This window comes from Bombina bombina, chromosome 4 (genome assembly GCF_027579735.1).
Source record: "Bombina bombina isolate aBomBom1 chromosome 4, aBomBom1.pri, whole genome shotgun sequence".
Lineage (NCBI taxonomy): Eukaryota > Metazoa > Chordata > Amphibia > Anura > Bombinatoridae > Bombina > Bombina bombina.
Window position 1 is genome coordinate 796,651,213 of NC_069502.1, and position 25,124 is coordinate 796,676,336.

At 41.4% G+C, this 25,124-nt stretch overlaps 1 protein-coding gene across 4 annotated transcripts in view; it reads right to left on the minus strand.

Moving 5' to 3' along the window:
* LOC128657004 (oocyte zinc finger protein XlCOF7.1-like) overlaps positions 1 to 25,124 on the minus strand; it is a 204,103-nt gene that overhangs the window by 65,684 nt on the left and 113,295 nt on the right. For 2 of the 4 annotated variants that reach the window (XM_053711221.1, XM_053711220.1), the window contains exon 8: positions 6,928 to 7,035. The exons of the other annotated variants lie outside the window; for them this stretch is intronic. In XM_053711221.1, the coding sequence (XP_053567196.1) occupies positions 6,928 to 7,035 (108 nt within the window). The remainder of the gene's footprint in view (positions 1 to 6,927; positions 7,036 to 25,124) is intronic. 4 annotated transcript variants of the gene reach the window in all.

Below are 25,124 nucleotides of genomic sequence, written 5' to 3' on the forward strand. Positions count from 1 at the left end.
TGAATTGTGGGTGTGGTGAGGGGTGTATTTATAGGCATTTTGAGGTTTGGGAAACTTTGCCCCTCCTGGTAGGATTGTATATCCCATACGTCACTATATCATAGACTCTTGCCAATTACATGAAAGAAATTCCATTTAATTACATTAGCACAAGAGTAAATACATGTGTCAAGGAGTAAAGCAAGTTAGCTGGGAATCAGTTACTTTACTAGCTGCAAATACAGCCTCATTGTAACCAATCAGAATTCCCATGTGAGACTTTATTACAGGGTTTAAAAATTAATATCCATTTTCCATTGCTTATTAAAACCTCACTATATTTAATAATCTTAACATGTATTGTCTGGGTGAGAGAATGTACCACAGTGATATGATAGAAACATCAGATACAGTATATAAAGGGATTTATATAGTTCAAGTCAAAAATATTTTCTACTTCTTCAATAAAAGAAAAAAAGGAATAGAAATAATGGAAATTAGCAAGTTTAACCTTTTCACCGCTGAGCCATTTCATACCCTTGTGCTGAAGCAGTCTTCAGTCTTTTGCATTCATTGTATTTAGAATTCAGCCCTACATAAGTTATATCACAATCACCACAAATAGCAGGTGAGCTTTCATCTATGCGTTTTATTGAGCGGGAGTAGTGGCTCTAAATGTCAGACACATCACATACATACACTTACCTGTGCACTGTTTCACAGAGACACGTTGCTCATGTACACTCACCTGTGCCCTACGTCCCTTACATGTCACACATGTACACTCACCTGTGCCCTGCGTTCCTTACATGTCACACACATACACTCACTTGTGCCTACGACGTCCCTCACATGTCACACACATACACTCACCTGTGCCCTGCGTTCCTTACATGTCACACATAAAGGCAGGGTTAACTGCAGAAACGTGTAGATTTGCTTACTCTATACACACACAAGAGAAGTTTAATATCAGTAAGAGCAGAATGGGGGCAAGAAATACACTTTGTGTCACTAATGAGTATTGACTGCTTAAACCTGTTGAGGCGCTCCAACTTACTTACTTCCATTTCAGAATTGCTCTAAGGAGCACACAGAGCTGAACAGGTACACTAAGCACTTCGTGCACAGAATGAGTGGCTTTATAATTCCTGCTGTGGTGCTCTTTGAAACATCTCCTTTTGAAACATCACCTTTTGGACTGTTCATCACCGAGGTTGTGAAAAATCCTAAGAGGATCGTATACTTCACTTTCTGTGAAAACCCCAAACAACGGTAACAAGGCAGAAGAAATTTTGTTTCAAAGAAAAAATCCAAGTGTAATCTGTTACAACCAATTACAAGAAAGATCAGAAGTCACGTGACTGGGATATTCCCGCAGACTGGGACACTCCTGTAGACCGTTAATAACGTACCTTCCCCAGCATTCTCACTCACAGAGGAGTCTGGATATTTCCTTACACTGACTAAAACAGCTTGATCACACACCCAGCGTTCCCAAGCGCTTGGGTTAAGGTACTCATAAAGCCACATATGCTGGAACATCAATTAGCTAGACACGCAACTTAATAACTATCTCAGGGCATAGATTGTGTGCCAGACATTGTACCTAATTCTCTGACGCAACATAAAATACGTTATACCTTATTATCGATTTTTTGGCCAATTTTATTGTGCACAGTTATCATATTTTTATTTTTAGATGCCGGCATCTTATCTATTGTCATATACAAGGTAGCCCTCAGTTTACGCCGGGGTTAGGTTCCAGAAGGAATGGTTGTAAATCGAAACCGTTGTAAATTGAAACCCAGTTTATAATGTAAGTCAATGGGAAGTGAGGGAGATAAGTTCCAGGCCCCTCTCAAAATTGTCATAAGTAACACCTAATACATTATTTTTAAAGCTTTGAAATGAAGACTTTAAATGCTAAACAGCATTATAAACCTAATACAATAATCACACAACACATAATATATAATTAAACTAAGTTAAATGAACAAAAACATTTGCTAAACAACATTATAAACCTAATAAAATAATCACACAACACAGACTTCAGTTGCATTTTTCTGCAAACAGTTCTTTCTATGCATTCCAATCTGGACTGATTTATAGACAGGAAGATCTTGTTCCTTTGAAATCTGCTCGATAGCTCAGGTCTGGTTAAACTGATTAATTTCAGCTTGCTTGGCTTTGCTGCAACACAAGCGGACAGCTCCACCTACTGGCTATTTTAATAAATGCACTGCTTCTCAATGCTTTTCAATAGCAGTCACATGACTTGAAAAAAAGGTTGTTATTCTGAAACGGTGTAAATTGAACCGTTGTAAAACGAGGGCCACCTGTTTATGTAATTGATTATTAATAATATCATGCCATGATGTGGAATAAATGTTTTAATATTTATTTTTAAATCTTTCTTGGTTTATATTAACTAATTTCATAGGCAATTGGCCTGTTCTTTATGAATCTATATAATGCACTTAGTTTTCAATAGTGTTTACTCTGTGCTTAAGCACTTATTTTATTATAGGAGACAGTAAGCTCTATCTGGGGCGCTTCCCCATATCCTCTATTTTCTATTGTGTCTCATATTTTTTTGAGATTTGTGTGTAGACTTTTTTGGGGTATTTATCTTAACACTGTCATTTAGGGAGGCACTCACACCAATCATTTACACTCACCTGTGCCCTACGTCCCTTACATGTCACACACATACACTCACCTGTGCCCTGCATTCCTTACATGTCACACACGCAGGGGCGAAACTACAGGGGGTGCAGAGGTCGCAATTATATATTTTACAATAAAAAACGTTGACCTGCCACTGCCTGCACTGATATCATGTGAGTGTGACATGATGCTTCACTAGTGTCTCTGACTACAGGGGTTAGTCTTTCTGTTTTACCCATTGGTGTTTATATGTGTGTGTGTATGTATTTATGTATGTGACTGTGTGTATTTATGTATGTGTGTGTGTGTGTGTATATGTGTATATGTGTGTATGTATGCATGTACTGTATGTGTGTGTATGTTTGTGGAACCAGCAAATTACAGACCTTGTTAATACAGTATGGGGGGGCAGGGGGTAAACAGTGTCACTATTCAGTACCACTATATATAGTACGGGGGGCTGGACCATGTCACAGACTACTGTGGTCACTTTATAAAGTACTGGGGCGGGTAGGGTCAGGCCAGCCATCTCCCCGGCAGATTACAGACTGTGTCACTGACTCACTATATACAGTACTGGTGGGTTAAACAGTGTCACTATATACAGTAATAGGGGGTCAGACCATCTCACAGACTGTGGGCACAGGGTACCTCCTTTTGCAGACATGTAATCTGATTCACATTTTTTTTCTGTGTTAAATGTAAAAAAAATAAAAAAAAGATATGTATCAAATTCACTTTTTTTGGGGGGTGGGGTGGGGCCCCTTCTTAGATTCTTGCACCTGGGCCCTGTGGTTTCTAGTTACGCCTCTGCACACATGAACACACACCTGTGCCCTACTTACCTTACATGTCACACACATACACTCATCTGTGCCCTGCGTTCCTTACATGTCACACATGTACACTCACCTGTGCCCTACGTACCTTATATGTCACACACATACACTCACCTATGCCTTGCGTCCCTTACATGCCACACATGTACACTCACCTGTGCCCTGCGTTCCTTACATGTCACACATGTACACTCACCTGTGCCCTACATACCTTACATGTCACACACATACACTCACCTGTGCCCTGCGTTCCTTACATGTCACACATGTACACTCACCTGTGCCCTACATACCTTACATGTCACACACGTACACTCACCTGTGCCCTACGTACCTTACATGTCACACACATACACTCACCTGTGCCTTACGTACCTTACATGTCACACACATACACTCACCTGTGCCCTACGTCCCTTACATGTCACACACATACACTCACCTGTGCCCTACATACCTTACATGTCACACACGTACACTCACCTGTGCCCTACGTACCTTACATGTCACACACATACACTCACCTGTGCCTTACGTACCTTACATGTCACACACATACACTCACCTGTGCCCTACGTCCCTTACATGTAACACACATACACTCACCTGTGCCCTACGTACCTTACATGTCACACACATACACTCACCTGTGCCCTACGTACCTTACATGTCACACACATACACTCACCTGTGCCCTACGTACCTTACATGTCACACATGTACATTCACCTGTGCCCTATGTACCTTACATGTCACACACATACACTCACCTGTGCCCTGCGTCCCTTACATGTCACACATGTACACTCACCTGTGCCCTACGTACCTTACATGTCACACACATGCACTCACCTGTGCCCTGCGTTCCTTACATGTCACACATGTACACTCACCTGTGCCCTGTGTCCCTCAGACACGTCCCACACATACACTCACCTGTGCCCTACGTCCCATACATGTCACACATGTACACTCACCTGTACCCTACGTACCTTACATGTCACACACATACACTCACCTGTGCCTTACGTACCTTACATGTCACACACGTACACTCACCTGTGCCCTGCGTTCCTTAAATGTCACACATATACACTCACCTGTGCCCTGTGTCCCTCAGACATGTCCCACACATACACTCACCTGTGCCCTACGTCCCATACATGTCACACATGTACACTCACCTGTACCCTACGTACCTTACATGTCACACACATACACTCACCTGTGCCTTACGTACCTTACATGTCACACACATACACTCACCTGTGCCTTACGTACCTTACATGTCACACACGTACACTCACCTGTGCCCTACGTACCTTACATGTCACACACATACACTCACCTGTGCCCTACGTACCTTACATGTCACACACATACACTCACCTGTGCCTTACGTACCTTACATGTCGCACACATACACTCACCTGTGCCTTACGTACCTTACATGTCACACACATACACTCACCTGTGCCTTACGTCCCTTACATGTCACACATGTACACTCACCTGTACCCTACGTACCTTACATGTCACACACATACACTCACCTGTGCCTTACGTACCTTACATGTCACACACATACACTCACCTGTGCCTTACGTACCTTACATGTCACACACGTACACTCACCTGTGCCCTACGTACCTTACATGTCACACACATACACTCACCTGTGCCCTGCGTTCCTTACATGTCACACATGTACACTCACCTGTGCCCTGTGTCCCTCAGACACGTCCCACACATACACTCACCTGTGCCCTACGTCCCATACATGTCACACATGTACACTCACCTGTACCCTACGTACCTTACATGTCACACACATACACTCACCTGTGCCTTACGTACCTTACATGTCACACACGTACACTCACCTGTGCCCTGCGTTCCTTAAATGTCACACATGTACACTCACCTGTGCCCTGTGTCCCTCAGACATGTCCCACACATACACTCACCTGTGCCCTACGTCCCATACATGTCACACATGTACACTCACCTGTACCCTACGTACCTTACATGTCACACACATACACTCACCTGTGCCTTACGTACCTTACATGTCACACACGTACACTCACCTGTGCCCTACGTACCTTACATGTCACACACATACACTCACCTGTGCCCTACGTACCTTACATGTCACACACATACACTCACCTGTGCCTTACGTACCTTACATGTCGCACACATACACTCACCTGTGCCTTACGTACCTTACATGTCACACACATACACTCACCTGTGCCTTACGTCCCTTACATGTCACACATGTACACTCACCTGTGCCCTGTGTCCCTCAGACACATCCCACACGTACACTCACCTGTGCCCTGCATCCATCAGAAACATCACACATGTACACTCACCTGTGCCCTGTATCCCTCAGACACATCACACATGTACACTCACCTGTGCCCTGTGTCCCTCAGACACGTACCACACATACACTCACCTGTGCCCTACGTCCCATACATGTCACACATGTACACTCCCCTGTGCCCTGTGTCCCTCAGACATGTCACACACGTACACTCACCTGTGTCCTGTATCCCTCAGACACATCACACACGTACATTCACCTGTGTCCTGTATCCCTCAGACACATCACACATGATGTACACTCACCTGTGCCGTGCATCCCTCAGACACATTACACATGTACACTCACCTGTGCCCTATGTACCTTACATGTCACACACATACACTCACCTGTGCCCTACGTCCCATACATGTCACACATGTACACTCCCCTGTGCCCTGTGTCCCTCAGACATGTCACACACGTACACTCACCTGTGTCCTGTATCCCTCAGACACATCACACACGTACACTCACCTGTGTCCTGTATCCCTCAGACACATCACACATGATGTACACTCACCTGTGCCGTGCATCCCTCAGACACATCACACATGTACACTCACCTGTGCCCTATGTACCTTACATGTCACACACATACACTCACCTGTGCCCTGCGACCCTTACATGTCACACACATACACTCACCTGTGCCCTGTGTCCCTCAGACACGTCCCACACATACACTCACCTGTGCCCTACGTCCCATACATGTCACACATGTACACTCACCTGTGGCCCTACGTCCCTTACATGTCACATGTACACTCACCTGTGCCCTACGTCCCATACATGTCACATGTACACTCACCTGTACCCTACGTATCTACATGTCCCACGTACACTTACCTGTGCCCTGTGTCCCTCAGACATGTCACACAAATACACTCACCTGTGCCCTGTGTCCCTCAGACTTATCACACATACACTCACCTGTGCCCTGTATCCTTCAGACACATCACACACGTACACTCACCTGTGCCCTGTATCCTTCAGACACATCACACACGTACACTCACCTGTGCCCTGTATCCCTCAGACATGTCACACACACACACTCACCTGTACTTATATTGGTACATATTTCCTGCTCTGCAGTTTTTGTTATATTTCTTAGCCACTGATCTTCTGTTTGTTCTGTGTTGCATGAAATTTTAGCATAATTTTCACCTGAAATAAAAAAAAAACTAAAGGATCACTATTTACAGTGTCAATGGTCTCTTTTAAAAACTTAAGATTAAAATAAAATTTAAAAAGTTGTGTAATGTAATTGAACTAAACCTGAGCCTAGATCACTAGCAGTCACATCTGGAAGAAATTCCATGTAGTGACAGCATATCAGTAAGCACAGCATGTGCCATGTAGTAAAGCAAGTTAAAAGGGACATGAAACCCACATTTTTTCTTTCATGATTTAGAAAGAGAATGCAATTTTAAACATCTTTCTAATTTACTTCTATTATCTAATTTGTTTTATTCTCTTGATATTTCTTGCTGAAAAGCATATCTAGATATGCTCAGTAGCTGCTTGATTGGTTGCTGCACATAGAAGCCTTGTGTGATTGGCTCACCCATGTGCATTGCTTTTTCTTCAACTAAGGATATCTAAAAAATTAAGCAAAACAAATAATAGAAGTAAATTGTAATGTTGTTTAAATTTGTATTCTCTATCTGAATCATGAAAGAAAGATTTTGGGTTTAGTGGCCCTTTAACTGGGATTTGAGTTATTTTAACTCAAAATAAAATCCATTCTAATGTTTTTCATTAAAACCTCACATGAGCTTTGCAAATGCATTCACATCAAAGTAACACCCCTTATACCTGACATTGGGGCAATACAGCACTAGTACTAAAAAAAACATAATTTATGCTTACCAGATAAATTCCTTTCCTTCCCGGCAGGGAGATTCTACGACTTAATTCGTTACTGTTGGGAAATACAACACCTGGCCACCAGGAGAAGGCAAAGACACCCAGCCAAAGGCTTAGATATCCCTCCCACTTCCCCTATCCTCCAGTCAGTCTGCCGAGGAAACAAGGAAAAGTAGGAGAAACATCAGGGTATAAAGTTGCCAGAAGAAAAAATATAAAAAGGGAGTCGCCCATCAAAACATAAATTACGGATGGGGTCATGGACTCTCCCTGCCAGGAAGGAAAGGAATTTATCTGGTAAGCATAAATTATGTTTTCCTTCCATAAGGCAGGGGGAGTCCACGACTTCATTCCTTACTGTTGGGAAAACTAAAGCCAAGCTCCAGAGGACACTGAATGAATAACGGGAGGGAACAAAAAAAAGAGGCGGACCCTATTCTGAGGGCACCACAGCCTGCAAAACTTTTCTCCTGAAAGCTGCTTCAGCCGAACACATCAAACTTGTAAAATTTAGAAAAAATGTGTAAGGAGGACCAGGTAGCCACCTTACAAATCTTATCCATTGAGGCTTCGTTCTTAAAAGCCCAGGAGGAAGCCACTGCTCTAGTGGAATGAGCCGTTATCCTCTCAGGAGGCTGTCGTCCCGCTGTCTCATAAGCTAAGCGGATGACATTCCTCAACCAGAAAGATAGGGAAGTCGTAGTAGCCTTGTGCCCCTAGCGCTTCCCCGTATAGATGACAAACAAAGAAGAAGATTGTCTGAATTCCTTAGTAGCCTGAAGATAGAACTTCAAGGCATGAACCACATCTAGATTGTGAAGCAAACGTTCCTTCACTGAAGAAGGTTTAGGACACAAGGAAGGGACAACAATCTCTTGATTAATGTTACGATCCAACACCACCTTACGGAGTAACCCTAATTTAGTGCGTAAATCCCCCTTATCAGCATTAAAAACCAGATAAGGGGGGTCACATTGCAAAGCAGAAATCTCAGAAACTCTGTGTGCAGAGGCAATAGCCAACAAAAAAGAACCTTCCAAGATAACAATTTAATGTCAACAGTATGCATAGGCTCAAACGGAGCCTGCTGCAAAACACTAAGAACAAGATTGAGGCTCCAAGTTCCTCCCTGGTGGTTGATGTAAAGCTACTGAGATTATGTTGTCCAACTGGAACCTGATAAATCAGGCTAAAGCTAAGTGAGGCCAAGCCATCAGAGCATTGAAAATAACTCTCAACTCTAAGATGTTTATGGGAAGAGCAGACTCCTCCCGAGTCCAGAGTCCCTGAGCCTTTAATGAGTCCCAGACTGCTCCCCAGCCCAGTAAGCTGGCATCCGTGGTAACAATCACCCAGGAAGGTCTCCGAAAACATGTCCCCTGAAAGAGATGTTCCTGAGACTGCCACCACGTGAGAGAGTCTCTTGTTGACTGATCCAGACCTATCCTCTGAGACAGATCCACATAGTCCCCGTTCCATTGCATAACTACAGAGATCTCAAATGGAACCGAGTGAATGGAATGATGCCCATGGACGCAACCATCAGACAAATTACTTCCATACATTCAGCCAAACAGCAGACTGAAGAGAGAGGCAAGAGGAAAGAATCTTGGCTTTTCTGACCTCCGTCAGAAATATCTTCATTGATAGAGAATCTATTATGGTCCCTAAGAAAACTACCCTTATAGCTGGAACAAGGGATCTCTTTGCCAGATTCACTTTCCATCCGTAGGAACGTAGAAAAGACAACAAGATCTCTGTATGAGAGTTTGCGTGTTGAAAAGATGGTGCCTGAATCAGAATGTCATCCAGATAGGGCGCCACTGCAATTCCCCGAGACTAGATCACTGCTAAGAGAGCCCCCAGAACCTTCTGGGAGCTGTGGTAAGGCCAAACGGAAGAGCTACAAAGTGTTTGGCCAGAAAGGCAAATCTCAGAAATTTGTGATGATCCCTGTGAATAGGAACATGAAGGTACGCAATCCTTCAGGTCTATGGTCGTCATGAACTGACCCTCTTGGACCAAGGGAAGAATGGAACGTATGGTTTCCATCTTGAAGGACGGTACTTTGAGAAACTTGTTTAGACACTTCAAGTCTAGAATCGGTCAGAAAGTTCCCTTTTTTTTGGGAACCACAAATAGATTGGAATAAAACCCTAGACCCTGTTCCTGTACTGGAACTAGAACTATCACTCCCAGGTCGGAAATGTCCTGAACACATTTCAAGAACGTCTCTCTTTTTATCTGTTCTGCAGATAATCTTGAGAGGTGGAACCTGCCCCTGGGAGGAAAGGTCTTGAACTCTAACTTGTAACCCTGGAATATGATGTCCACAGCCCAAGGGTCTGGGACATCTCGTATCCATGCTTAAGAAAACTGAGAAAGTCTGCCCCCCACTTGATCCGATCCCGGATCGGGGCAACCCTTTCATGCTGATTTGGAATCAGCTGCAGGTTTCTTTAAATGTTTGCCCTTGTTCTAAGACTGATTGGGTTTCCAAGAAGGTTTGGACTGTTCCTGCTTGGAAGAGGAAAGCTTACCTCTGAAGTTACGTAAGGAACGAAAATTACTCTGATGTCCTTTAGGTTTATTTTTCTTATCTTGCGGCAGAAAAGACCCTTTACCACCCGTGATATCGGAAATAATTTCTGCCAGACCAGGTCCAAACAAGGTTTTACCCTTGTAAGGGATCGCCAAAAGCTTGGACTTAGATGAAACATCCGCTGACCAAGATTTTAACCATAAAGCTCTGCACGCTAGGGCAGCGAAACCAGATATTTTGGCTCCCAACTTAATGACCTGCAATGAAGCGTCAGTAATAAAGGAATTTGCTAACTTAAGAGCCTTAATCCTGTCTTGGATCTCCTCCAAATAAGTATCTGCTTGAAGAGACTCAGACAATGCTTCGAACCAATAGGCTGCCGCACTTGTCACAGTGGCAATACACACTGCAAGTTTCCATTGGAGACCCTGATGAACATACATCTTTTTCAAAAAAGCCTCCAGATTTTTGTCCGTTGGATCCTTAAAAGAGCAGCTATCCTCTACAGGAATAGTAGTTCTCTTAGCCAGAGTAGAATTAGCCTCTTCCACTTTTGGCACTGTCTGCCACGACTCCTTAATGGAGTCAGCCACTGGGAACATCTTTTTAAACACCGGCGACGGAGAAAAAGGGATCCTAGGTCTCTCCCATTCCCGTGCAATAATCTCTGTAGCACGGTCTGGCACAGGAAACACCTCAACAGAGGAAGGGAACTCAAAGTATCTATTTAGTTTACTAGATTTCTTAGGGTTGACAACAATAGGGTTATTGGAGTTGTCCAGAGTAGACAAAACCTCCTTTAACAAAGCACTGAGGTGTTCAAGCTTAAATCTGAAGGATACGACTTCAGCATCAGATGAAGGATTTACACTGTCCGAATCTGAAATTTCACCCTCAGAGGCTACCGACGTATCTTCCTCTTCAGACTTATGAGAAAGGGCAACATGGTTAGTCGGAACTAGATTAGAAACCTTACTATCTGAATCTCTAAATTTCCTCTTGCGTCTTCCCTGAAGCATGGGAATGGCAGCTAATGCCTCAAATACCACAGAAGATACCTGGGCAGCAATCTCTGCTCGCAAATAAACTCCTCCAGGAGACTGAGAGGAACCGCAGGGCACTGCCTGTGACGCCATTAAGGCTTGGGACGTTTAAATAGGAAGCTGTGGCATTGCCTGAACAGCATCAACCTGAGAGAAAGGTGGCACAGAATTAAAAATCTTATCTTTATACATTAATTAACTATTTTATTTTTTTAAATACTGTCTCTTTAAGATCGTATAGATAACACCAGTGTCCCCAACCGGGATATTCAAAGGCAATTTATTCTTAGGTTACTCTTAGGTTAAGTGCCAAAAATTATATAACAACCAGAAAAAAGAAAAATATAAGCACCTCTACACCTCAGCTGAATAGCTGAGGTGCCTACCTGCCCCCTGCACTCTGGAATGAAAAAAGCAAAGCGACTTAGCTCCAGTAATGGATCCGGACTCCTATCGACTCTCCGATCAGAGGAATTCACGTGACCGGCTGTACGCTGCGCCACAAAGTAAAAAAGCGTGCATTTCTCCTCGCAATAGCCGCCTCAAAAAGGATCTGCCTCAATTCTAGAGTCGGAGGCGGTCCCAGAAGCCGTAATGGCGATTAAAATATAAAACTGAAAAGAAGTCTTTTCCAGCAGCACCGGAACAAAAATAAAGTACTTTAAACAGAATGTTGCATAAAACATACGTTTCTTTATGCTTGCATTACACATCCTTAATTATTTTTTTTTAATAAAAAAACAAAAACACTGAGCCACCAGTTCTCTGTCACAGTTATAGTGCCTGCTAACTGCCATAAAGGGTCCTGACCATGTAGAGGACAAAGTTCCACCTTAGTGCAGCTCAATCTGCTCTCTCTATCCCCCCTCTCTTTTGCTCTCTCTTTCTCCCCTCTTTTGCTCTCTCTCTCACCCCTCTCTTTTGCTCTCTCTCTTGCCCCTCTCTTTTCCTCTCTCTCTCCCCCCTCTCTTTTGCTCTCTCTCCCTCTCTTTTGCTCTCTCTCTCTCCCCCTCTTTTGCTGTCTCTCCTCTCGTTTGCTCTCTCTCTCCTTTCTTTTGCTGTCTCTCTCTTCTGGTTTGCTCTCTCCTTTCTTTTGCTGTCTCTCCCCCTCTCTTTTGTGCGCTCTCTCACCCTCTCTTTTGTGCTCTCTCCCCCTCTCTTTTGTGCGCTCTCTCACCCTCTCTTTTGTGCTCTCTCCCCCTCTCTTTTGTGTACTCTCCCCCCTCTCTTTTGTGCACTCTCCCACTCTCTTTTGTGCGCTCTCTCACCCTCTCTTTTGTGCTCTCTCCCCCTCTCTTTTGTGCTCTCTCCCCCCTCTCTTTTGTGCTCTCTCCCCCTCTCTTTTGTGCACTCTCCCCCCTCACTTTTGTGCACTCTCCCCCATCTCTTTTGTGCACTCTCCCCCCTCTCTTTTGTGCACTCTCCCACTCTCTTTTGTGCACTCTGCACCCTCTCTTTTGTGCAGTCTCTCTCCCTCTCTTTATCCCCCCTCTTCTGCTCTCTCTATCCTCCCTCGTCTTTAGAGCTCTCTGTGGGGCCCGGCATCTGGCCCCGCCCGGCCCACGTCACGCCTGAACCCGCCCGGGCCCCTGCCCGCATCACACCCGCCCGGCCACGCCCACTCCACCACACGCCAGGTCAGTTGGAAGGCCAGGTGTGTTTGTCCTCGCGCGCAGTCTCTACTGCGCATGACAGCTTCGGACAAACACATTTGGCCTTTTATTATATAGGATGATCAGTAAGGCTCTCAATAGAAATTATACATTTGAAATATTAGATAGGTAAAGGGAATTTTTATTGAATGTTTTATGAAAAATAACTTTTAGGGAAAATGTTTATTAGAATAAATGGATTTTATTGTTATTTAAATGACACCGTATTTTAGGATTTATGAATTATTCATCTAAGTATATTGGAGTTAGAAGATTTCATATTTTCCCCACATCAACATTAGAAAATATAAATGTCTGGTATTAGAAGTATGATTTTTAGCGCAATAATTGTAGTGTAACAACTCTATGGATTAGTTGTTTAGTATGAAATATGGTTGCTATTTGTATTGTGTTTAGATCGATATGCCCAGTTCAAATAAGATAAATCTAGGTAATTGGAGCACCATATAACCAATTGGAAGAGACTATCAGTTATTTAACCCTTTGGCTGCTAAGCCATTTCCCACCTGGGTGCTAATATTTTCTTTTAATTTGTTTATTTTTGAATTTTTTTTTTTATTTTTTTTTAAACTTTATTTTTTTTTACAGACCCTCAATACTTACACTGATGGAAAGGTTAGGCGATTACCTTTCCAACAGTGGGTCTTGGGGGTCTGTAGCTGCTTAGATGCCTGAGATACAGGCTTCTAAGCAGCATGCCCCCTCCTCCTATACTTAACATTGTTAAGTATAAATAAAGTTGCGCAGTGACGTCATCACGTAATTGCGCGTGACGTCACCGCGCATCACGTGAAGCCCCGGCGATGCCTGTCACTCTACAGGCACGATCGCCAGGGTAGGAGCAGTAAGGAGCCCCCAGATCTCCCTCAAGGTGGGAGAGTGCTCATGACGGCTCTGAGCCGTCATTAGCACCAGAGTGAGAAACTCTGTGACGGCTCAGAGCCGTCATTAGCACTCAAAGGGTTAAAGGATCATAAAACCCAAATTTTTTCTTTTATGATTTAGGAAGAACATGCAATTTTAAACAACTTTCTAATTTACTTCTATTATCGAATTTGCTTCATTCTCTTGATATCCTATGCTGAAAAGCATATCTAGATAGGCTCAGTAGCTGCTGGTTGGTGGCTGCACACAGATGCCTCGTGTGATTGTCTCACCCATGTGCATTGCTATTTCTTCAACAAAGGATACCAAAAAAATGAAACAAATTAGATAATAGAAGTACATTGGAATATTACTTAAAATTGTATTCTCTACCTGAATCATGAAAGAAAACGCTTGGGTTTATTGTCCCTTTAAGTTATTCCGTGTCAATTGTGGGATACACTTCCTCTTGAAAAAGACCGCACGGTGGCGGTAGAAACGCGTTGAGGCTACAACTGGTACATTTGAGGACCCATAGAAAACCTAATCTGGATTCACCTCCTGGCTCGGCGATCGAGATTCAAGCTGTTGCTTTCAGTCACACGTAGGACGTGCAAGCGTGTACTGTGAACATTGATGTTTGAGATACTCTGGTGGAGGTTTGCTGATGACGAACTAATTCACGTTTTTTTTTTTATCTTGTTCGTATGAAGTGTTTGGATTTATCGTTGTGCAATAAAGACCTTTAACATTGTAAGTGCAACATAGTAGTGTTGTGTGTCAATTTGCAATACGTTACACTTGATTCTGGTTGCGCTTTTCTTTACAGATACTTTTTGGATTCTACCCTGCTCTGGGAGGCTCGAAGGACAACTCCGGTGATTTGGCAGCAACTGCTCTCTTGGAAACGTTTCGAATCTATATATGCACCATTGGGGTCTGTGGTGAGACTGTAATATTGGGGATTTGCTTTTATGTTTTATGCTTTGTTTTAGTTGAATAATTTTTGTATATGACTGCATAAATTCTCTATATTCTCTAATTCATTTATTGCGATCTTATTTTCTTTTATTTTGAATTTGGGAATTCATTTTTACTTTTATTTTTTGAATCTGTATACTGTATATATATATTTTTTGGAATATTTTCTTAGACTTTTTTATAGTTATAGTTATTGTTTTGGATTGTAATTAGGTGATTCATTAAGGCACCAAGCGCTGATTAATCCCTCTTTATACACCTTTGTTTTTATAGACCCACAGAATTTCTGACTTTAAAGTGTTAACCTTGTATCCTGAAAATGAAAATAAACTATATTTGGCAATAATCTAGAGAATGCATGGAATATTTTTTTCGTGTTTCTTACAAACAGGAGAAGATAATCTGCGTTTAATGCAAGTTGTATTTCCTTTTCTCCTATAAGTATACCTTCAATTTCTTGTCTAATCTTAATGGCCAAGGGTTCTATTGCTATATTAAAAAGTAGAGGCAATAATGGACAGCCTTGGCGAGTTCCTCTTCCAAGTATAATTCTTCTGGAAAGTAGGCCATTTACCAAAATATATGAATGAGTGTATTAAATATAGGGTGACTATATTGCCGCTTTAAAAAGGGACACATATGAAAAATACAAATGTCAGGGCTGTTAAAAAATGTTTTGTATAAGAACTCTGACATATGTATTTTTCAAATGTGTCCCTTATTAAAGCGGCAATATGGTCAACCTAATTATATATCTTTTTTTATCAGTTCTAAACAATTAACTACTATGCCAAGTTTTTTTAAAGAGGAAAATAAATGGTCCCAAAAAAATGGATTTGAAGGTTTTCTCTGCATCAACAGAGATTATTGCCATATCTAAAATTGATAAATTTACATCTGATTTTGTAAGGGTTAACTGTCTTTAGCTATATTGTTGCTGTTCCTTTAAGTGCACCTGCCTATTTAAGGTACCTCCTCCCAGCCTCTATTGCTGGATAATTGAGTTACTTCAGTGATCTACGCCGCAACTGGTTTATTGTTGTACTTACTCAAACTAATATACTCTCACTGAGTTTTTTCCCTTCAAGCTCGTTGTTTATACAGCCGTGTCTATCATCCTCTTACCTACTGAACCGCAGCAATATTTGGATGATCTCTGCTTCAGTGTGACTCCGGCTCTGATAGGCAACGTCATCAGCTGCAGACGAGTGCACCGCTTCTCTCCTCACTCGCTAACAGCCTTCCCACACGCTGTTCGCATATCACCTTTTGTCTGCACGGAGGAACTTCAAGCACACTGCAGGTCAGATTATTGTTAGGATTATTCAACCTCTGTCGCAACTTATCCAGAACTGTTATATATTTACTTTAGTCACACTACGTTGTACAGCGCATCCATCTTACTTTACTCAAAGTTATACACTTCTGTGTTCCCGGACTTATTGTATGATTTCTGCATTTATCTGCCTTAAGAGAATATGTGTTAACATACCCTCTGTGAACATATTTATTTTCTATTGGCAAACATTAAAGCACAAGGGTAATCTTTACACATATCTGATTCCCCTTGTGTACCAAAACACCTTTATATATTCAGAAGAATTCCTTAAATAAACTTGGAGTTTTACTTCTTATAGACACACTTAATAAAGGACATAAATTCTTTACAGAATTATCCAGCCTAAGAAATAAAAGGAGTTAGTGTAGGTCTCTACACAGTTAATTCCTTTTCTATTACTTTGTATAAACATGGAACAAGAGCCTCTGTGCAATCAAATACAAGCGCTTTCTGATAGAATGGATGCTTTATCTAACTCATTCCACGAATTACAGGTGGAAAACCAGGCATTAAAAGCCTGTTTAAGGGAGACACTCACCCCGAAAGTCTCAGCTGCAGAAACTCACCCTGAGCCCTTGGTCTCCCCCCCAGAGAAGTTCTCTGGTGACCGATCACGTTTTAGGGAATTCAGGAACTCCTGTATGCTTCTTTTTTAAATGAAACCTAGGACCTACCGCTCTGAACGAGTGAGAGTACTCACTGTAATTTCATACCTCAGGGGGGAGCCCAGGGCCTGGGCAGACACTCTCTATGAAAGCCAGGATTCTATAATCGGCTCACTCTCTGCTTTTTTCACCCAGATGTCAGCATTATATGATGACCCATTTAAGCAGGTCTCGACAGAAAATACACTCAGATCCTTGAAACAAAGAAGGAATCCAGTAGATAATTATATTACTCAATTTAAAATTTCTGCTCGTGATTCTGAGTGGAACGAAGTCTCCATTAAGACACAGTTCCGCTCAGGCTGATCCGAAGAGATTAAGGACGAGCTCTAGCGTACAGGGATCCCTGACTCTTTGGAAGACTTGTTCACTCTCTCTATAACCATTGACAGGCGCCTTAGAGAACGACGTTCTGAAAAGGCTAATTCCTCTAAGAGTTATTTTCAGGCTCCTGCTTAGCAAGCAAAGGAGGCACCTCAACCTATGGATATAGGGTTTATTAAGGGGCCCTTGACACCTCAGGAAAAATCCAGGAGGAAGTTACACAGTCAGTGTATGTATTGCGCCTGTCCCACACATGAAGTCAAAGACTGTCTAGTCCTCCTAAAAAATAAGAAGGGTAGGTTACATAATCCATCAGTAAATTTCTTAACCAAAACCGTTAACACATCATTTATAACTACTACTCTTCTCTTACAGTGGGATCACTCCAGGATAACCACTGAAGCAATTGTAGATACTGGTTCTTGTAGAAATTTTGTTGATCAAAACTTTGTGAAAAGAAATAAAATTCCTGTTTTGTGCAAACATAACCCAGTCTCTGTCAAGGTCATTGATGGCTCTTTACTCTCTTCTGGTCCAGTCACACATCAGACCATCCCTCTTCAGGTAACCTCATGCATACAAACCTCAGAAGCTCTCACATTCGATGTTATATCATCCCCTATGTTTGATATCATACTTGGTATACAATGGTTAGGTACACACAAACCCCTTATAAATTGGGCAGATCTTAGCCTTACCTGTTTCTCCTCCATTAACAGTAACAAAGACACTAGTAATCAAGTTTTTCTACATACTGTTGACTCTATATTACACGCTCATTACTCAGATTTTTCTGATGTCTTTAACAAGAAAGATGCGGAAAGCTTACCACCACACAGGACGTATGATTGTCCTATTGACCTACTTCCTGGGGTTACTATTCCATATGGGCACATATACCCCCTTTCTAAGCCTGAGTTAGAACATCTTAAGAATTATATAGACGAAAACCTCAGGAAGGGGTTCATAAGACCCAGTACCTCCCCTGCTGGAGCAGGAATATTTTTTGTGACAAATAAAGACGGCTCCTTAAGACCTATTATTGATTACAGGGAGCTTAATAAACGCACACATAAGAACAGATACCCTCTCCCTCTTATTCCTGAGCTGATAGAACGATTAAGGGGTGCCACGGTATTCACTAAATTGGATCTCCAGGGTGCCTATAATCTCATACGAATGAGAGCTGGAGACGAATGGCTCACTGCTTTTAGGACCAGATATGGTCTCTTTGAATATACGGTGATGCCATTCGGTCTATGCAACGCGCCAGTGTTTAATCAATGACCTCTTCAGGGACATCTTGGATGTATATATAGTAGTCTATTTGTACGACATATTAATCTTTTCACAGGATCTTGAACAACACAAAATCCATGTAAGAGAAGTGCTGTCTAGGTTAAGAAAAAACAATCTATACGCCAAACTAGAAAAATGTATTTTTGAGTCTAGTGAAATAACATTCCTAGGATATGAGATTTCTCCATTAGGCATTAAGATGCAGAAAGATAAAGTACAAGCTATTTTGGATTGGCCTGTTCCACAGACGAAGAAAGATGTGCAGCGCTTTTTAGGTTTTTCTAATTTTTATAGAAAATTTATACCCGGTTTCGCTACTATCACCAAACCCTTAACAGACCTCACTAAACTACACCAATCCTTCCAGTGGTCTACCCAAACACAATCTGTCTTTGATCTCTTAAAAACAAAATTCACCTCAGCACCAATACTGCAGTACCCAGACATGGACAAACAGTTCATCTTGGAGGTGGATGCCTCGGACCATGCGTTTGGGGCAATCCTCTCACAAAGGAAGTCTTTTAAGGATCCCTTGCACCCTGTTGCCTTCTTCTCCCGGTTCATGCAACCTGCTGAGTTAAACTACCCAGTAGGTGAGAAGGAGTTACTGGCAATCAAGTGCTCTTTTGACCACTGGCGACATTTGCTAGAGGGTGCCACTCAGCCTACAGTCATATATACGGACCACAAAAACTTACAATATCTACAAACGAATAGGACTCTATCTTCCAGACAACTTAGATGGAGTCTGTATTTCTCCAGGTTTTCCTATGTCATCACCTACCGACCAGGTACCAAAAACGGTAAGGCTGATGCCCTCTCTAAACAAGCACATAGAACAACAATACCTAACACACCTTCCACCGTAATCCCGAAACATTGCTTCCTCGGACTTCTTACTGACTTGCTTCCTATGATCAAAGATGCAATTGCCTCTGATCCGACAATGCCCCAGTCCGATGTCACTGCAGACAAAGATGGGTTGTTCCGCAACAATGGTAAGCTGTACATACCACTCGCGTTGAGACCTTCTGTCCTCAAAACTGTTCACGATTCGCCTCTGGCGGGACATATGGGGTTTGAAAAGACTACTGAGCTTTTAAAACGATCATTTTGGTGGCCTTCCATGCATAAAGATTTGAAAGTTTTTCTCTCAAGCTGTTCTACTTGTGCAACTTCTAAACATTTGAGACAACTTCCAATGGGACTCCTACAATCTCTTCCAGTACCACAAACTCCCTGGGAGGCAGTGTCTATGGACTTCATTGTCGACCTCCCAGTTTCTAACACTTATACTACCATATTAGTTGTCACTGATTTGTTTTAAAAAATGGCTCACTTCATTCCAATCTCATCTTTACCCACGTCCAAACAAACCTCTGATCTGCTTATCCAACATGTCATACGTTTACATGGTATACCTAAGACATTCATAAGCGACCGTGGATTACAGTTCTCATCTAAATTCTGGAAGCATCTGTGTAAAGCCCTTCATATAGACCAAAAACTTAGTACTGCATACCATCCTCAGACGAATGAGCAAACTGAGAGAGTCAATCAGTGGCTTGAGCAGTACTTACGTTGCTTCTGCTCTCAACAACAGGACACTTGGGCAACTTACCTACCCTTAGCCGAGTTCGCATATAATAATAATAAAAGCTCCACAACAGGTTATTCCCCTTTCTTCATAAATTATGGATTACACCCGCAATTCACCTTGTTCCCAAGGATTGATACACCTTGTCCTCAAGTCAACGACCTTGTGAACGATATCTCAGCATTGTTTCCCAAGGTAAGGGATAACATCCTCCAAGCTCAATCTTCTCAACAAAGGTATTATAACCTACGCCATCGAGAGAACCCACAGTATTCAGTTGGCCAATACGTTTGGCTTTCCACGAAGAACCTGAGGATTACATACCCGTGTAGGAAACTGGGTAAGCGCTATATTGGCCCTTACCCCATCCTCCGTGTCAACAGTCCTGTCACAGTCACCTTACAGCTTCCAACCTCTTTTAAAATCCACCGACCTTCCATGTTTCTCTGATCAAACCTTGTGTTTCGCCTCCTTCCACTTCTGCCCAGGGAGACACTAACCTTCAGGTTGACCCAGAAGTGCAGTATGAAGTGCATAGCATCCTGGATTCCCGCATCCACCGTGGGATTCTCTACTACCTAGTACATTGGAAGGATTTCGGTCATGAGGATGATTCCTGGGAGCCGGCTTCTAATGTTTCCGCTCCCAGATTGGTTTCAATTTTTCATCGGAGGAACCCGGATCGCCCCAGGCCTTGAACCTCGCTGTGGTTCTTTGGGGAGGGGGCTGTGTAAGGGTTAACTGTCTTTAGCTATATTGTTGCTGTTCCTTTAAGTGCACCTGCCTATTTAAGGTACCTCCTCCCAGCCTCTATTGCTGGATAATTGAGTTACTTCAGTGATCTACGCCTCAAGAGGTTTATTGTTGTACTTACTCCTCAAACTAATATACTCTCACTGAGTTTTTTCCCTTCAAGCTCATTGTTTATAAAGCCAGTGTCTATCATCCTCTTACCTACTGAACCGCAGCAAGATTTGGATGATCTCCGCTTCAGTGTGACTCCGGCTCTGACAGGCAACGTTATCAGCTATCAGCTGCAGACGAGTGCACCACTTCCCTCCTTACTCGCTAACAGCCTTCCCACACGATGGTCGCATATCACCTTTTGTCTGCACTAAGGAACTTCTAGCACACTGCAGGTCAGATTATTGTTATGATTATTCAACCTCTGCCGCAACTTATCCAGAACTGTTATATATTTACTTTAGTCACACTACGTTGTACAGCGCATCCATATTACTTTACTCAAAGTTATACACTTCTGTGTTCCCGGACTTATTGTATGATTTCTGCATTTATCTGCCTTAAGAGAATATGTGTTAACATACCCTCTGTGAACATATTTATTTTCTATTGGCAAACATTAAAGCACAAGGGTAATCTTTACACATATCTGATTCCCCTTGTGTAACAAAACACCTTTATATATTCAGAATTCCTTAAATAAACTTGGAGTTTTACTTCTTATAGACACACTTAATAAAGGACATAAATTCTTTACAGATTTCCTTTGATTTTTATAGTGGTCTAAAACCAGCGCCATTTTCCTAATATTAGAAGCAGAATTCCTCCCCTTCATAAATCCTGTCTGATCTGGATGGATCACTTCCTTTAATGGAATTGTAGACGGGCGGCAATTATGTTTGTCAATATTTTATAATCTGTATTTATTAGGGGGGCGGAGTCAACAGCTATTGAGACAAGACGTTTTTTGTAGGAGCTCTGCACAAACAAAGACCCAAAACAAAGGAATAACTAATTTTAATTCAAGTTTTTTAGTTTTAAACTATAGCTACCAATACCCGACTATAGATAGCCTAATTTGAGGCATTTGAGATGTACAACTACGAGATCGAGAGAACTCCAACAGGAGTGAGACCTATGAATTAGTCATGGCTACCAGAGGGTTGAGGCTCCGCTCCGGCGGCCACTGGCACATATCAGCAGCAATTAGGACGACTCCTGAACACGGAGACTCTAAAACCATCATACAAGAGCGTCTATCCAAGAGCTAGCTATAATGGATGCTTAAAGGGACAGTCTAGTATAAATTAAACTTTCATAATTCAGATAGGACTTTTAATTTTAATCAACTTTCCAATTTACTTTTATCATCAAATTTGCTTTTTTCTCTTGGTATTCTTAGTTTAAACTAAAGATAGGTAGGCTCATATGCTAATTTCTAAGCCTTTGAGGGCTGCCTCTTATCACATGCTTTTTAAATCTCTTTTCAACACAAAGAGACAGAAAGTACACATGGGCCATATAGATAACACTGTGTTCAGGCACAGGGGGTTATTTAAGATTTAGCACAAAACAATGCTAAATGCAAGACAATAGATAATAAACAGTCAGTCACGTGATCAGGGGGCTGGAAGAAGGTTCCTAGATACAAGGTAATCACAGATGTAAAAAGTATATTAATATAACTGTGTTGGTTATGCAAAACTGGGGAATGGGTAATAAAGGGATTATCTATCTTTTAAAACAATAACAATTCTATGGTAGACTGTCCCTTTAAGTAATATAAACCTACCTAGTTCCTTATAGACTATCACATGCACCAACTATATATCCGCTACTCTGTCAGAATAGCTTACAGAGCTGCGGGTCAAGGGCCAAGTAGGGAGAGTATTTGACAAGTCACCCAGTCTTCAGACGAAGGAACTACTGACTATTTGATTCTAATAACCTTGCCAGATTACCCTGCCTCCCCTTCTCGGCATGGTTTAGAAATGCAAAAAACTGCAGGGCTTTAACAGCTTGTTTTATACTGTTCTTAATTTTGCTCTATAGCCGAAACGCGTTGAGCTATATTTTAATAAAATATTCGAAGCTGCATTTTAAGACATCCTGTTGATGGTTTCAATAAAGGCCGACTTTTAACTGACATCTTGTGAGAAGAACAAGGAAGCTCTGGAGACGAGGTCAGACATTATCACCAAGCTGAACTATTTTCATATTAAGGAATTGATCCTGAAAGCGGCCAGAGCAAAACAAAACTTGGAGTATGAAGGACATCAGATACAAATCTTCACAGATTTAGCCCCAATAACCTTTAGGAAATTAAGGCATGTGAAACCCATCACTGCAGCACTTAATAAAGCACACATTAGATATAGGTGGAACTTTCCTTTCAAGCTAATCTTTATTCACCAAAATAACACCTACTCTTGCTCAACACTGGAAGAAGGAAAAGCACTCCTATCACGACTTCAAATTCAGTTTGAATCTGAATCATTTCCTGCAATACTCAACCAACAAAAGAAAAACTTTCAATGAGAATGGACCCCAGTTGGAAAAGACGGAAAAGACAAAAGATCCAAACCAAGTCACAGCACTTCTTACAATACAGATTCACCAGATGAGGAGGATGCTTCTAAAATATGACCTCAAGAGACAACAAGACCTATAATGACCAACATGTTCTCCTGAATTGGGGAGGTTTAAGTGCCTTTATCTTCTGGACGATGTTTGAATAAATATAATTAATAATGTAAACGTTTCAAAATGTTAGTTATCAAATTCTGTAACATATACGTTACACTTAAAGGAAAATGTTATATGTTTCATAGAGATAGTAAACCATCTCTTAGATTAACTCCCCCCCTCCCCCCCACCACCCAATAACAATAGGTTCATATCCACTAAAATATATCACGGCCTAACCTGCCATTTGTTCTCCCCTCCTGAATGTTTACCCCACAGTTTATGATCTTTGTTGATTTAACACTAGTCAATTTGTTGTATGTCATTAACAATCAATAGTCAGATTTCAGTATTAAATGTATAATTTTATCAATGTCATCATCACTTTTTTGTGTTCAATAATGTATATTATATTTCTCCTAGAATAATGGGCTCATTATTTTCAAGTGGACTATGACTTCTCTTGACAACATGCAAAGGTATGTGCAACACACAGTCTTTGGGTCTCGGCTTCCTAACACAGTACTCGAACCACGAATCTAAAAAAAAAAACTATTAAAGGGACATTAAACACTAAATATATGCTAGATAGAATGATGCATTCAAAGAAAAGATTAGTCCATGACTAACATGTAGATGTATTTTTTAAAGTTTCATTAGTTATTTAAAAAGTGACAAAATAAGTGTAAAGTTTTAGTGTCTATAAAACACTGGGAGCTGCCATGTTGTAACTTGTGTTACCTTCTCTGCTGTGGCCAATTATGGACCATTATAAATAGGTCACTAGAGTGTGCAGCCAATGGTTGTGCTGGATTTAACAGTGTTCTGCACTTCCATTTTTAACAGGAACTGAAAAGCTCACAATTTCAGAATGGAATTACAGGCAAAGAGGACAAAATAAATAATGAAAGTATATTGCAGAGTTGTTTTATATATACAATTTATCATTTTATATTACCATCTCAAAGTGTTTAATGTCCCTTTAAGGGAGTTTTTACATTGTGCACAATGTTAATAAGTCTACATATACCACAACATGTCCATTAAGATAATATCACATAACGTCAGAGAACTAAACTCTGACATCAAATGTAAAACGGCTATATCTGAATACAAGACCCTGGGACCACACATAGTCATGATGCAAGAAACGCATTTTATTACATATGCTTATATAAAACCCTTATAATTGCAGATAGGTATAAATGTAATAAATACATATAAACCGTAACATAAGGCAATCATCAGATGAGATCATCATTGCAGATGAGACATTCTGCACAAATTCTACAAAGATTAAGGTAAATCTCCAGATTTGTGCTTATACTACATAATATCAGGGTTGGTCACCAAACAACCTAGATAAATAAATAATGATGAAATGACCTAACTCACAATAACAGTATAGTAACCACATCAGGTTATGTTTGAAATTGCTAAACAGAGTTTCAGTGCTGGATTAGAACGTGTTTCTCAAGCTCCTTAGTTTAGTATGTTGCATACTGAGCTATTCAGAACCTTATACACACTGAATTGTATAGTTTTTAAGCTCCCTGTATAAAATTCCTAATAGAAAAAGATAATAACTGATTGCATAAATAAATACACAGCTTTATTTGTATAGTATAAAC